Source organism: Castor canadensis, chromosome 10, assembly GCF_047511655.1.
Source record: "Castor canadensis chromosome 10, mCasCan1.hap1v2, whole genome shotgun sequence".
NCBI classification, from domain to species: Eukaryota; Metazoa; Chordata; class Mammalia; order Rodentia; family Castoridae; genus Castor; species Castor canadensis.
Genome location: NC_133395.1, coordinates 70237709 through 70253989, shown reverse-complemented (window position 1 = coordinate 70253989; position 16281 = coordinate 70237709). Strand labels below are relative to the sequence as shown.

Sequence of the window (16281 nt, the reverse complement as noted above, 5' to 3'; positions counted from 1 at the left end):
TTTAGTGTAAAACAGTACATAACAAGTAAAGTAAGTTACAAACCACCAAATGTAAGGAAAAAAAGTTATTTTCCTAGAGGTAGTCATATTAGAGGTAGTTGTTATTTTCTCTTTTTTCCCCTAATTCTTTATAATTCTTCAGTAATCAGGAAAAAAATTAAAGTAGTTTTTAATGCCACTTGTTTTGTAAAATATGTGTGTATTCAAATCAATTGATTAAAAAATAAAAATAGAGCGCTGGCGGAGTGGCTCAAGTGGTAGAGCACCTGTCTAGCAAGCATGAGGCCCTGAGTTCAAAACCCAGTGCCACCAACAAAAAAACAGAAAATAAAAATAAAATTTATCCACCATCTTTGTGGGGTTTTGTTTGTTTTTGAGAGCATAAGGAGGCATACATACAATAGCAAATTATATAGAATAGTGGGTTTTTGTATTTATCAACACAATTTCTGTGAGGATAAAATTTCCCCAAAACAAAGTAAGTTCCTCCCTCATCCTTTTATACTCTTGCCTCACTGTTAATTTATTTAAAGGATGAAAAGTATTTCTGTAGTCTGCATTTACTTGATTAATTTCTTAACTTTCCTTTTATGTTTGTGGACTAGGAAAAGTAAAACTTACCAATGTAGTGCAGGGTTAAAATTTTGAAGCTACTAGAGAAAATTAGCAACTATTCTTCTGACAATTCTCTTTAAGTTTGAAGAAGTTTATAAAAGTACATTAGGAGAAACTTTCTACAGCATACTGTCTTTTTTCTCACATAATCTTAAAATGTGTCTTTTCATTATTAATATCACCTGAGGTAGAAAAAAAACAAGTGTTTTGCCTAGATAAAAAGTTTAGAGCACTATAGCTGTGTGTGTTATTGAAAAGTTATTCTGTATTTGCTCTGTTAAAATATAAGCTAAGTGCTTAGCTCTGGCCAGCATACTTCTTTCATTTCCTGTCTTCTTTCAACAACTCTGAGTGCCCATGTAGGTACAGTCTTTGGGTCGGTGAGAGCTGGCATGAGATTTGTGGTTACTCACTGAACTGGGCATTGATGTCCCCCACTCTGCAGAGGGCCCTTGCCTTGTCCACACCATCACTGGAGACCTGCTGAGAGCCCTGGAAGGACCAGAAAACTGCTTGTTCCCACGCTTGATTTCTGTATCCAGTGAAGGCCACTGTATCATATACTATGAACGAGGACGATTCAGCAATTTCAGCATCAATGGGAAGCTTTTGGCTCAAATGGAGATCAATGATTCAACAAGGGTAAATCCATGTGTTTCTTGCTAAACAGGATGGAAGCCAAGAGAGTGAAGGCTAATTGTTTTACGTTAAATGATATGCGACAGAAGGTCGCATATCCACAAAAATGTGTGCTGGTGTAGAAAGCATATTAATTCATGTAGATTGATATTTTAAACAAACCCAAAATTTCTTTACTCCCAAGTAATTAACTCCATGAATTAGACTTTGGAGACCATAGTTGTTTGATTAGAGGTTTGGCCTGTAAGCAAACATTTTTTGCGGGGAAGAGGGGTACTGGTGTTTGAACTTAGGCTTTGCACTTGCTAGGCAGGCACTCTACCTTTTGAGCCACGCCTCTGGCCCAGGAACCTTCTTAAGCTCCCTTCATGAGTACTTGCTTCAGCACCGCACCCTCACAACATTAAAAGTGACTTCGCTGACAATCCTGTCTTCAGAACCTTAAACCAGAATGACAAGTCCCTGATTGCCCTTCATTCACAAATAAATTATAGTTGCTGGTTTATCAGTATTAAAAAACTTTTAAATATGCTTCTGTTTATTTGTAAAACTCTCAACATTGTTAATATCCAGGATTTAATCAAACACCATGTTATCTATGTCTCAAATTCTTTCCAGATTAGATTAGTAACATTCTCTTTGGGACTTTAATATTTTCATAATTAAATTGGTTTTGTAAGATCCTTTGTTTATATAAGAACTTTGATGAATTCCATATTAGAAATTTTGTGGACTAGACTATAGAAAACTTGGACAACTGGTGAAGGAAGGTGATAATTATAATGAAATGGATAGTGCTTTTCAGATTGCTAGGTGTTTTTTATTTGTGCTAGGGATCAAATCTAGGGCCTCACACATACAAGGGTAAGCTCTCTACCACTGAGTACTTTTCTTCATGACTTGATTTTGAAAAATTTGAAAGAAATGGTTGATTTTCTGCCTTTTTCTGAAGGCCATTCTCCTGAGCAGTGATGGCCAGAACCTAGTGACTGGAGGGGACAATGGTGTGGTGGAGGTCTGGCAGGCCTGTGACTTCAAACAACTATACATTTACCCTGGATGTGATGCTGGCATTAGAGCTATGGACTTATCCCATGACCAGAGGTGAGCCACGTCAAAGACAGATATAGTTACTGGGGGCTGTCATGGAAAGGTCTTTACCTTCTACCAAGGTTAAAGTATGCTAGAATGAGATCCAAGTATCCAAATAGAAGGAAGGTTAGCACAGAAAGAACAAACTGAGGGGAGGAATGAGCTTCCTAAGGAAGGATCCAGTTAGTAGGAAGTACAGGCACAAGAAATCTCAGACGTGGGTCTGACAAAGAACAGGCCAGACACATTTTAAGAGTCCAAAGACACAGAGCTTATTCCCACCAGCATCTCTGTTCACTGACCCTCACCTTGTCTCAGGCAGGCTTAGCCTGATTGCCTGAGATTAAAGAAAAGAGATATTTTTTAGAAGAGGTGGATTTCAGGGAGAAGCCTGCCTCTAGGTTACCTAACTTCAGCAAAATGTGTAGCGTAAGCTACAGCTGTCCTCCATTTCAAAAATACAAGGTGCTAGCTCATTACCTAAGTCAGTCTCCCTATCTCTTGTTCACTTACTTCTCTTTTGTTATTTTGTTGTATTTTGTGTATTCCCCTAAAACACTTAAATCCTTTCTTAGAGTTGACATGAAACTTAATTAACTAATTAATATCAGTTTCCAGGGTCTTCAGTTTGCAACAAGATTTTGCCATTTCCTAAAATTCACTTTTGGATTATTATAAAATAAAAGGAATGTGATGGATATAAAATTTAAATTTTCTAAATAAGATAAAACCCTATGCTATTAAAATGTCATATAACATAATCATTTTTGCTATATATTGAACAGAAATAAGCTTATTAGCCAACCCTTTTTCAATTATTGAAATTTCTCTTAAGAATATTGGTTTTGCTGGTCACTGATGGCTCACACCTTTAATCCTAACTGTTTGGGAGGCTGATATTGGGAGGATGCAGTTCAAGGCCATCTGGGCAAATAGTTTACATGACCCCATCTCCACAGTAGCCATAGCAAAATGGGCTGGAGGTGTGGCTCAAGTGACAGAGTGCCTGCTTTGCAAGCACCAAACTGTGAGCTCAAACCCCAGACCCACACACAAAAAAAGGAATATTAGTTTTAAAATATTTCAAATATTATGACATATAATTAATTTAATGAAGCTCTTTATAATATAATAAAAAGGTACTGAATGTACTTTAATTTAGTCTGAGGAACAGATATTTAGTTTGCAGCAGATGGTTTTTAAAGGAAAGTTTAAGGTTATCATTAAAGTTTCCCAAAGCATTGCAGCCCATACTTAGCATGGACTTAGTATAGAGCAGTTTACTGTGGAATTATTTGTATGTACATGGGTGTTTCAATAGTGTTTGGAATAATGCGTGTTCTCAAAAGGTTAAATATTCTGCCTATTATCCATTCATTTGCAACCAAATGCTGCCACCATTAGAGATGTTGTATTATGCAAAGTGCTGAGGGTACATAAGATTACTGACCCCAAAAATCTCAACTAATCCCGATCTCATTGTATGAGAGAAGCAGGAACAGTATTACAGAAGAAAATGATCAACACTTTTTGAGGACTGAGGAGGGTGGGACCAACTTCATAAGATGCTCCTTTATTCACTAGGCTTGAACAGAGAAGGCGAATCAAAGAGCATATTCAAAGTTACAGTAGTATTGTGTTCTCTAAATGCAATGAGGAAGGACACCAATTAAGTTTCTATTGCTATTTAGTTTCATTCTTAATTTTGGTTAGTTTTTGCTGTTCTATAATATCTGATATATTGGAACAGTAGTACATGATTAGACATTACAAGTTGATAGACAAACACATATTGGTTATATATTCTAAGAAGTAGTTATCTGATGAAGAGTTGGATTAGAAATTAAGCACATTTGGTCTAGGCAGAACGTAGTGAAACCTGAGCTCAGTTAGTGGAAGTGAGCCTGGGGAGGCCCCATCCCAAAGAAAAGAGCCTCAGAGCTGATGGTTGATTGATTGGAAGGCCCAAAGAAGAGGACTGGGTGATGTGGCCTACAAGCTCAGCAGGTGGACAGTGACTCAGGGTGGATGTGCTGGGTCTGAGGTTTTTGTGACAGCCTGCTGTCATTCAGTAGGCAAAGACATCCAATATAGACACAGGGAAATTGGCACCTGTGGCTTCAGAAGGAGTTGTGACTCCGTTTGCTCATGCCCAGGGAGAGTGTGTGAAGTGAGAGTTGATGTGATAGAGTGATTAAAGAAGACTAAGAAAAGTTAGAGGGTTGGGGTGAAAGACCGGAAGTTCTCAGAGAAGCCAATGGTTGTCCAAAAGGAAAATGTGGTTCCAGTGTTGCTCCTGTTCTCCAGTGGGGTTTGGCTATCGAGGTTGACACAAGGCTGACTCAGCTTCTCCCAGCAGAACCGAGAAGAAATCTTAGTCCTGTCTCAATGAACTCACAACTAAGACTGGGGAAACTTTGAGGTCAGCATATTGTCTAGCATAAAGTAGCAAATACATAAATAACTTTGTGTAGCTCTTAACTACTGTCTCTGCTTTTCCAGGACTCTGATTACTGGCATGGCTTCTGGCAGCATCGTAGCTTTTAATATAGATTTTAATCGGTGGCATTATGAGCATCAGAACAGATACTGAAGAGAAATAAAAAACCAGAATCCAAGTTCAAGTGAGAGCACAAGTGCTGCATGGAAAGGCAATATCTCTGGTGGGAACACTCGTCTGCATCAGCCTCTGTTTGTACATTCCATCACACCCAGCAATAGCTGTCCATTGTAGTCAGCAACCATTTCACTTTGTGTGTTTTTTCAGGACTGAACACCAGCTGCTATCAAGCAAGCTTATATCATGTAAATTATATGAATTAGGAGATGTTTTGGTAATTATTTCATATATTGTTGTTTATTGAGAAAAGGTTGTAGGATGTGTCACAAGAGACTTTTGACAATTCTGAGGAACCTTGTGTCCAGTTGTTACAAAGTTTAAGCTTTGAACCTAACCTGCATCCCATTTCCAGCCTCTTTTCAAGCTGAGAAAAAAAATCACGTTTGATACTTTGTACATCAGATGCATCTTATTTAAAGGGATACTTTTGTAAAAGTAAAACCTTGTATAAAGAACAAAACGTTTCTTAATTTTATTGTGGAGTTACAACTTGCATGTTCTTTACTCCGATGTCTCAATGGAATAGGTGCATTCATGCTATGAAACAGAACGATCTGTCCAAGGACACAGCTTGTATGAAAGGGTTGAATTTGGGCTCAATCAATAATTTTTGACATATTCACCAAAATATGGTTTTCACTTTTTAATCTAAATTCATCCCTTCTAAGTGAAATTTGCTCATAAAACATTTGGATACTAAGCCATTATTTGCCATTTTTGGTACTTTATACAAAGAAAATTCAGCCCTACCCTTTATAATTTGAAGACACAGCAGGAAGGGGGCTTAGGGATGAGGTCCTGGTTTTTATTGTATGATAGGAGTCATGATCATTAGTTCCACAGTAATGACTTCCCAACACCTGGACATCTCTTCCAGAGTCATCCCACAGGCTTAGTGTTTGTACATTTGGGGAGGAGAATGATGCTAACTGTTTTTTTTTCCCTCTTTGGTTCATGAATAGCTTAGTTTCTTTAATAACAAGTCAGACTTTATTACAACAATAACTGAAGATACTCTTTTAAGTTCTTGTGAAATTCTCACCTAAAGTCACATTCTTAGCCTAAGGCACTTCATCTTCTATGATGTAAAATGATGGCTATCAAATGATTTTCCATACATTGTACTGATCCAGTTATACACCCAGGGGTATATACTTTATTCATGTTTCTTCTTTGTATATTTGGTGACTGTATTGTCATAGATGTACATATTGTGTCGGTAGGGCTATGAGGCATGTTACAGGAATGTAATTTTCTCAGAATTTACACTCACTTGCAGTCATTTATTTAAAAAGATAAAGCAAGATAATGGGTTCTTTGTATTGGCACTTTGCACCAGAAACATATCATTATTTATTGATGTGATTACTTATTTGTTATCCACCTTGTACTAGTAAGTTTTAGCACTGAATTATTCCTTCTTCATTGTTGTTTGTATTTATGAAATTCTGAAATTATGGGGAATCAGTGTAATGATTAAGTTATTCATCACCAGGCTGTAAGCAATATCTTGAGTTTGTAGCTTAGAACTGGGAGGATACTGAACATCTGGAAGACAAGTTCATTTCATCTTGAGATCATGGTGAAATATTTTGGATATATAAATTCCTTAAGCTATTGTAACCATGTTTTATTGCAAAGATGTAAAATATGCCAGATGTGTGTGAGTTGGAAATCAAAAAAAGAAAAATAAAATATGCAAAGAATTCACTGATTGTTTCACATTTCATTGGACACTTCACTCATATGCATCTGTCATGTTGTCACACAAGTTTAAGGAATCAGCAGGGCCCTTTGTAAGGGCCTGCATCTGAAAACAAGAAATGCAACCCTAATGAGGCCCCGTTGTTTGCTGGAAAACAAGCTGCTCTGCCTGACCGTCTGGCAGGGATTTGGGGCAACAGTGATCAGAGGAAACAGCCCTGGTGGTCTATTCGGCATAATCTACTTTTTTGGGGTTCTTTTTATTTTATTTAAAAGAAACTAAATAATGAAGGCTATAACACCTTACATGAGTATCATCAGATAATGCTATTTCATTTGAAATCATACTGTGTGGAACTCATCATCAACCAAGCATGGCACAGGCAGGGACAGAGACCTGGAAGAGTCTGGCAGCTGCTGGCCACAGCACAGTGGGAGGCAGGAGGACTGCTGATGGGACTTCAACCAAGCAAATCAGTGTGTGTATGGGGGCAGGGGAAGGGCGGGCTGCAACAAGGCTGCAGTCCAAACAGGCCCAGACAGTCACAGAACTGCAAGTAATGCCTCTATCTGGAAAAGGACAGAGCCACCGGGTACCCCACAATAGCTGGCCCCTCTCACTCTCTCCATCCTATCCCCAAACCAGAAACCTCTGCTGGCTGCCTCAACCCTGCCCTTCTCAGCCTGTCAATGACTTTAGCAGCCTGCTGCTTCCTCAAGTGCCCTGAAAGTGCTCCCTTCTTCCCCCCACCATCATCTGAACTCTCCCCAAACCTGCTGACCAGCTGATGTGGTGACATTGGGCACATTTTTCAACCACACAATTAGAGGGCTAAAATCCAAACCCATTAGAGCCCTTCCTTCATGAAGGACAAATCTTCCTGGTCACTCCCCCCGAGGTGACCACACCCCAGGCCTGCCCATCCATCTATAAGTGCTTGAGGACTCCCCCTGTCTGAGTTTATCCTGCCTGGGCGCCTCTCTGCCCACATCGCCCACTTTAACTTTTGTAGAAAATTCAGCTGAACTCACTTGGTCATGCACAGTATGTTTGGCAGGTAAAAATGGTCGCAAGCCCCATGCTCTCACTATGTTACGATGAAAACAGCTTTCAGAATCAAGTTCTGCCACATGTAAATACTTTTTAAACACATCTTAACAAGCAGCCATAAGAACATTCCTGCAACTCTTTTGTGAGTTTGTTGAAGTCCAAGGGCTGTTCCTTTAAGGTGATCTGACAACCATTTTTTTATTGATGGTATACCCAAAGCAGAAGCACCAGTCATCTGGAAATGGGATCCCACGAGCCTTGTAATGTAATCAGCAGCCAGAATCATCTAAACCAACCATTTAGATATCACATCTTGGGCACCATCCCAGGAGAGCACGCTTATGTCCTGGTTATAGAAAGACAGGAAAGGGCTCTCAAATACATTAACCAGTGTACACTGAATTCATATATACTAAGCACCACTATTTTCATCATGAAAGACCATTTCTGTCATCTTATGCTAATTTAGAAGTCAATAATTTCTCCCACTGAAAAGCCATCTTTAGTATGTAATATTTCAACTAATAAAGCCTCTGGTTCCCCTTAGGAGTCTGGAATTGACTTTCTGACTTAAATGATCAGGAATGCACATTTCAACTGTCCCTAAAATAGAGTATAAATCGGCACATCACATATCTATACTAGATACTTTAAAGAATTCTAACATCGTAACACTGCTTCTTTTCCTTACAGACTTCAATCCAGAGGTGCCTTCTATGTGAAGCCTTCCCTGAGCACTGGCTTGGCTTCCCCAAGCCTGACATGTCACCATCACAGCAGGGAGCAGTAGCACTGTCACAACAAACTTATCTCTTCTTCCCATGGCTGTGAACTTCTCGGGCACTGAGACTCTTTCATGTTTTTGGATTCAGAGTAGATTCTTAGCAAGATGTTATTTACTGAACATATGGGTAAACAGATGACCACCAGATTACTGGGTGAAATGGCAAAGTTGGCTGGTATGGCCAGGAGCCACAGATATCCCTCTTCCAATTACCCCAGCACAAGGCAGCCTCAAATTGCCCTGCCCTGCCCTGCACTGTGGCACCATCTGTAAAACTTCATGCTCCAGTTATCACTCAACTTGTGGACCCTTCTTTTAAGGTTCAACTGTAGTCTCAGCTACAAGGGAAGCTTGTAGGAGGAACTCAGTCCAATGTTGGGCCCAGGCAAAAGTGTAAGACCCTATTTGGAAAAATAACTAAAGCAAAAAGTGACTGGAGGTGCAGCTCAAGTGGTTAGTAAGTATGAGGCTCTCAGTTCAAATCCCAGTGGCACTAAAAAGCAAACCAAAAAAACACTAATAATAGCAATTCCCAGTAAGGTGCAACAAATGAGATATTTAATTTTCTAAATTATCATTTTTAACGTGCATTCATCCATTTGGAAGAAAAGCTGACAGATACTTTGGGGTAAGAGAATCTGGGATTGTGACCTAAGACCACATTAGAATAACTGGATGCCTCACTTTGAAAATAGCATGTTACTTCCATCAACAGTTAAAGTGGGGATGATAGTAATACCACCATTATGTACTGTTCTGAGTATTCAAACGCATAGCATATGTCAAGCACCTAGCAGATCACTCAGCTCAGTAGAGTTCAACAGATGGTCATTACCGTCCACAGTCTAGTGAACATGCATTATTTGCATCTGCTCAGTGTCCTTTCTTATTTATCTGCTATGTATTTTCTCTGGGGAAATGTCTCCTCCCCTTCCTATCATGTGATCTGTTGGGATGACAAATTGTTAGCACCCAGTCCTGGGGCTTACTGGACTCAGGCCTGCCTAACCATGGCACATCCTCTCCCACAAAATGAGTGACTGGTCAGAAGTAGGACATGACCTGAACTGGACTTCCCAAAGTCTTTTCCTGAACTTTATATTCTGAAATAAGGAAGTAAAGTCATCTTTTTCTTCTAGAGTCATCAGCCTTTCACTAAGAAATCACTAAGACTCTTAGCAACCCTGATCGCTATTACGTGGAGAATTTCCCTCATACTTACAGATGCTCCAGTTTGCTTTGGTTGAGGGCCAAGAAATATTTTTCTCCTCCTCCATTTAAGTTGGTCAAAACTGTACTTTTGAGTGTTTGAGATCAAATCAAAGAACCCTTATATGACCCAGCTCCCTACCTCCAGTACCCTTACCCTGCTTAGAAAAATGTGACACAATCCCAATTTGACAGGAAGTTATATTCCCAGCCTATGTACAACCCAGTAATCCCATGTTTAGGTATAGATCCAAAAGAATACATGCTCCAAGAGGGAGCTGACAGATGGTTTGATGTAAGAGCTTCTGATATGTGTGGCTTCTGATCAGAATCCAAAAACTGGGCACATTATTCTGGAAACTACCTATTAGTTATTTCCATAGACATAGAAAAGAATGCTCTTAGCAACTTTGTTTCTAATAACCAAGTATAGATGTGACCTTCAAAGTCAGACACAAGCGAGTAGGTAACATCAGATTCCATTTACGTAAAACCGATAGAACTGATAATATTCTGTTAGACCTCAGAAGAATGGTTACTTTTGGCCACTAGAATTAAGTGACTAGTAATGACCATGAGGGGATGTGTAGAGCACTGGAATTTTATTCTAAGGTGCTGGGCTCTATTTCAGAGCTCGGTGTTAGGTTTTACCATGAAATGTTCCCCAGAGGCTCATGTGTTGAACACTTGGTCCCTAGGTGGTGGTCCTATTTTTGGAGGTTGTGGAAACTTTAGGATGGAGGCCTAGCTGGAGGAAGTAGGTCACTGGGGGCGGGTTCTTGGTGGCATATTATCCCTGGCCCCTTCCTGCTGTGTTCTCTTTCCTGTCTTCTGAGGACATGCTCCCACCAGGGCCAAAACAGTCATAGACTGAGCCCTCCAAATCATGAGGCAAAATAAGTTGTTCCTCCTTTAAATTGTTTCTGTCAGGTTCTTTGATCACGGTGATGAAAAGATAACTAATATACCAGGTAGGTTTCCAATGGGAACATTCACAGAGCTATAAAGTGATAATCTGTGTGTGTTGTTACACTTCTGTAAAAAAGTGCATTTTGAAACATTAAAACTATGCAAATTGGCTTGGTGTGTGTGTGTGGTACTGGGGCTTGAACTCGGGGCCTACACCTTGAACCACTTCACCAATCCTTTTTTTGTGATGGGTTTTATTGAGATAGGGTCTGGCAAACTATTTGCCCTGGATGGCTTCGAACTGTGATTCTTCTGACCTCTACCTCCTGATAGCTAGGATTACAGGCATGAGCCACCAGCTCAAATTGGCTCAAATTGGTTCCTGGGACCACTTTGAATTTGTAGACCCATCACAGAAATTTGGACCACTATTCTTGTCTTTCCCTTCCTTCAGTGGCTTTCAGGTCTGCATCTTGGCCACCCCTCCTGAGGAACACTTTTCTTCTCATGGTGCCTAGCCCCAGTGCTTCCTCTTCTAGGAAGCCTCCCCTCCACTGCCCAGTAGGTTCCCTGCTCACTGTGTACATGGCACTTGTACACAAGCCTTCTTTAGCACCTGCCCTAGTTCATTTGAGCAGCTATAGCCAAATTACACTGGATTTATTGCTCACAGCTCTGCAGGCTGGGAAGGCCAAGATAAAGATTCTAGCAGATTTGGAGTCCAGTGAGAACTCCTTGACACATGTCACTTTGTACAGCCTCACATAATGGAAGGGACAGATAATCTCCCTTGGTCCTCTTTTATATAAGGGCACTAGTTTCATTCATGAGGGGTCTGCCCCTATGACTTAACCACCTCCCCCAAAAGTTCCACCTCCTAATACTATCACATTAGGGACTAGGTGGGAAAATATGAATGGGGGGGGGGTGCAAATACTGATATAACAGTACCCACATTACTGAATTCTTACTGCTTATTGATTCATTTCTCTCTTCTACTGCATGGTAACTCAACTACAGGGATTTCTTCTTTTTGTGTCCTGGGCAAAAAGTGTATTGTCACTGTCATTTATATGTCATTCTTGCTCATTGAACTGTGAACCTACATACTAAGCCTTTCCTCACCCTTCATAAGGATCACAGCAAACACTCTCATAAAAAATATATATATTAAAAAAGAAAAGCATAGTAAAATTGTTTAATCAAAGTTTTATGCAACATGGGAGCCTTCATAATGAAGACCCAAAGACTCAAGGAAAACTGTCCATTTTTATGCTTAGGTTTGGTGAAGGATCAACATCCATGTAGAGGTGTGATTGGACAAAATGAATCTAAGATAACGTAATAGACCAAGAAGGGAAACCTAGAAAGTCTTGTCTGTTTGAAACTTCTTAGCATCTCAGTTGCAGCAATTGTTCCTCTTGAGTACAGGCCAGAAGCCCTTCCAGGATGAGGATCTTGTGATCTACTGTCAGACAAGGTACGTAGGAGAGTTTCTTTAAGGCCAGCTCTTACACAGAAAGCCGGGGTAAGATTAGAGTAATATTTGTAGGTTTTATAGCTTGCTTTGGGGAAAGGGGTTCTAGTTTCTAAGACTCACAATAGAGAAGAAGAATTCTGGTTTCTATGACTCACTGCAGGGGGAAAAGAATAATGAGAGACAGGAGGACAGAAGGTCAGAGACCTGAGACTGCTTCTGACACCATCCAGTGTCCATTGTTCTTTAATTCAAAATATGCAGCATGCCAAAGCACCATACTACTTTGTTGAGGGTCAGAGTATCATTTTCTGACCCTCAACAAATAAACATATAAATGTATATCAGGATTCTCTGCTGAATTCTATCAGACCTTTAAAGAAGAACTGATACCAACCCTCCTTAAACTGTTCCACGAAATAGAAAGGGAAGGAAAACTGCCTAACACATTTTATGAAGCCAGTATTACACTTATCCCAAAACCAGGCAAAGACACCTCCAAAAAGGAGAACTATAGGCCAATCTCCTTAATGAACATTGATGCAAAAATCCTCAACAAAATAATGGCAAACCGAATTCAGCAACACATCAAAAAGATTATTCACCACAACCAAGAAGACTTCATCCCAGGGATGCAGGGGTGGTTCAACATACGAAAATCAATAAACGTAATAAACCACATTAACAGAAGCAAAGACAAAAACCACTTGATCATCTCAATAGATGCAGAAAAAGCCTTTGATAAGATCCAACATCATTTCATGATAAAAGCGCTAAGAAAACTAGGAATAGAAGGAAAGTTCCTCAACATTATAAAAGCTATATATGACAAACCTACAGCCAGCATTATACTTAACGGAGAAAAACTGAAACCATTCCCTCTAAAATCAGGAACCAGACAAGGATGCCCACTATCTCCACTCCTATTCAACATAGTACTGGAATTCCTAGCCAGAGCAATTAGGCAAGAAGAAGGAATAAAAGGAATACAAATAGGTAAAGAAACTGTCAAAATATCCCTATTTGCAGATGACATGATCCTATACCTTAAAGACCCAAAAAACTCTACTCAGAAGCTTCTAGACATCATCAATAGCTATAGCAAGGTAGCAGGATATAAAATCAACATAGAAAAATCATTAGCATTTCTATACACCAACAATGAGCAAACGGAAAAAGAATGTATGAAAATAATTCCATTTACAATAGCCTCAAACAAAATCAAATACCTAGGTGTAAACCTAACAAAAGATGTGAAAGACCTCTACAAGGAAAACTATACACTTCTGAAGAAAGAGATTGAGGAAGACTATAGAAAGTGGAGAGATCTCCCATGCTCATGGATTGGTAGAATCAACATAGTAAAAATGTCGATACTCCCAAAAGTAATCTACATGTTTAATGCAATTCCCATCAAAATTCCAATGACATTCATTAAAGAGATTGAAAAATCTACTGTTAAATTTATATGGAAACACAAGAGGCCACGAATAGCCAAGGCAATACTCAGTCAAAAGAACAATGCAGGAGGTATCACAATACCTGACTTCAAACTATATTACAAAGCAATAACAATAAAAACAGCATGGTACTGGCACAAAAACAGACATGAAGACCAGTGGAACAGAATAGAGGATCCAGATATGAAGCCACACAACTATAAGCAACTTATCTTTGACAAAGGAGCTAAAAATATACGATGGAGAAATAGCAGCCTCTTCAACAAAAACTGCTGGGAAAACTGGTTAGCAGTCTGCAAAAAACTGAAACTAGATCCATGTATATCACCCTATACCAAGATTAACTCAAAATGGATCAAGGATCTTAATATCAGACCCCAAACTCTTAAGTTGATACAAGAAAGAGTAGGAAATACTCTGGAGTTAGTAGGTATAGGTAAGAACTTTCTCAATGAAACCCCAGCAGCACAGCAACTAAGAGATAGCATAGATAAATGGGACCTCGTAAAACTAAAAAGCTTCTGTTCATGAAAAGAAATGGTCTCTAAACTGAAGAGAACACCCACAGAGTGGGAGAAAATATTTGCCAACTATACATCAGACAAAGGACTGATAACCAGAATATACAGGGAACTTAAAAAACTAAATTCTCCCAAAACTAATGAACCAATAAAGCAATGGGCAAGTGAACTAAACAGAACTTTCTCAAAAGAAGAAATTCAAATGGCCAGAAAACACATGAAAAAATGCTCACCATCTCTAGCAATAAAGGAAATGCAAATTAAAACCACGCTAAGATTCCACCTCACCCCTGTTAGAATAGCCATCATCAGCAACACCACCAACAACAGGTGTTGGCGAGGATGCGGGGAAAAAGGAACCCTCTTACACTGTTGGTGGGAATGTAGACTAGTACAACCACTCTGGAAAAAAATTTGGAGGCTACTTAAAAAGCTGGACATCAATCTACCATTTGATCCAGCAATACCACTCTTGGGGATATACCCAAAAGACTGTTACTCCAGAGGCACCTGCACATCCATGTTTATTGCGGCACTACTCACAATAGCCAAGTTATGGAAACAGCCAAGATGCCCCAGCACTGACAAATGGATTAAGAAAATGTGGTATCTATACACAATGGAATTTTATGCAGCCATGAAGAAGAACGAAATGTTATCATTCGCTGGTAAATGGATGGAATTGGAGAACATCATTCTGAGTGAGGTTAGCCTGGCTCAAAAAACCAAAAATCGTATGTTCTCCCTTATACGTGGACATTAGATCAAGGGCAAACACAACAAGGGGATTGGACTTTGAGCACATGATAAAAGCTTTAGCACACAAGGGAGGGGTGAGGATAGGTAAGACACCTAAAAAACTAGCTAGCATTTGTTGCCCTTAACGCAGAGAAACTAAAGCAGATACCTTAAAGCAACCTAGGCCAATAGGAAAAGGGGACCAGGAACTAGAGAAAAGGTTAGATCAAAAAGAATTAACCTAGAAGGTAACACCCACGCATAGGAAATCAGTGTGAGTCAATGCCCTGTATAGCTATCCTTATCTCAACCAGCAAAAACCCTTGTTCCTTCCTATTATTGCTTATACTCTCTCTACAACAAAATTAGAAATAAGGGCAAAATAGTTTCTGCTGGGTATTGGGGGGAGGGAGAGGGAGGGGGCGGAGTGGGTGGTAAGGGAGGGGGTGGGGGCAGGGGGGAGAAATGAACCAAGCCTTGTATGCACATATGAATAATAAAAGAAAAATGAAAAAAAAAATAAATATAGATCAATAAGAAACTTGGAGGCCTGAGTTGGTGTCCTATCCCCCTGCTTACCAGCTCTGTGATCCTGGGCAAATTCTTCAGCCCTTCCCAGGCTTCTTCAAGAGCAAAATAGAGTAGAGCCCTTGAGAAGTTTACAGGATTTATAAATCATAAAAGGTTACAGTAACTGAAAGGTATCAGCACCAAACAACCGATCCTCAGACACTATTTCAAGTGTTTTTAGGACTTGGCCAAACCTCATAGGACAGCGTGAGGCTGTTTTTTTAATGGAATCCATGCTCTCCTTGGGAGAAGCTGAGCCTTCTGCCTGCCACCATGGGCAGATATAAATTTGGCTTTCTGCTCTATTTAGCATCTACTAAGAAAGGAAAATTTTGTTTGGTTTAATTCCCTTTTTTTTTTTTTCTGGTAAAACCCCTTCCCAGTCAGCATAGGAAATACCAGGAAGTCACTCGAAGCAATAGGGAAAGTCACCTTCACAGCAGAGCCTTCTCTGGCTGATTATTTTTTGGATAAATGAAATGTTTTCTTTGTTTGCTTCAAGAACCAAAAAGCCTGGTAGGGAATCTATGGTCTTAAGTATGGATACCTGTGTTATTCAACTTTCTGTCACTGTGACAAAATATCTAAGAAAAACAATTTAAAAATTTTAAAAGGAGGAAAGGTTTATTTTGGCTCATGGTTCCAAAGGTTTCAGTCCATAGTTCATTGGCCTCATTGCTTTGGGCCTGTGGTGAGGCAGAACATCATAACAAGGATGCGTGGTAGAACAAACCTGATCACCACATGGCAGCCAGGAAGCAAAAAACAAGAAGAGGGGCCGGGATCCCAAAATTTTCTTCAAGGGTATGCCCCAACAACCTAACTTACTTCTACTAGGTTCTATCATTTCCCAGAGTGCCAACACCTAGGAACCACTCCTTCAACACATTAA

The 16281-nt window shown here is 39.7% G+C and overlaps 1 protein-coding gene across 5 annotated transcripts in view; it reads left to right on the top strand.

The window, feature by feature from the left end:
- Nbea (neurobeachin) overlaps positions 1-6676 on the top strand; it is a 643202-nt gene extending 636526 nt beyond the window's left edge. For all 5 annotated transcript variants that reach the window (XM_074043550.1, XM_074043551.1, XM_074043549.1 and 2 more), the window contains 3 exons: positions 1061-1257; positions 2207-2358; positions 4849-6676. In XM_074043550.1, coding sequence (XP_073899651.1) covers positions 1061-1257; positions 2207-2358; positions 4849-4939 — 440 coding nt within the window. In that variant the 3' untranslated portion in view covers positions 4940-6676. The remainder of the gene's footprint in view (positions 1-1060; positions 1258-2206; positions 2359-4848) is intronic.
- The last annotated feature ends 9605 nt before the right edge of the window (positions 6677-16281 follow it).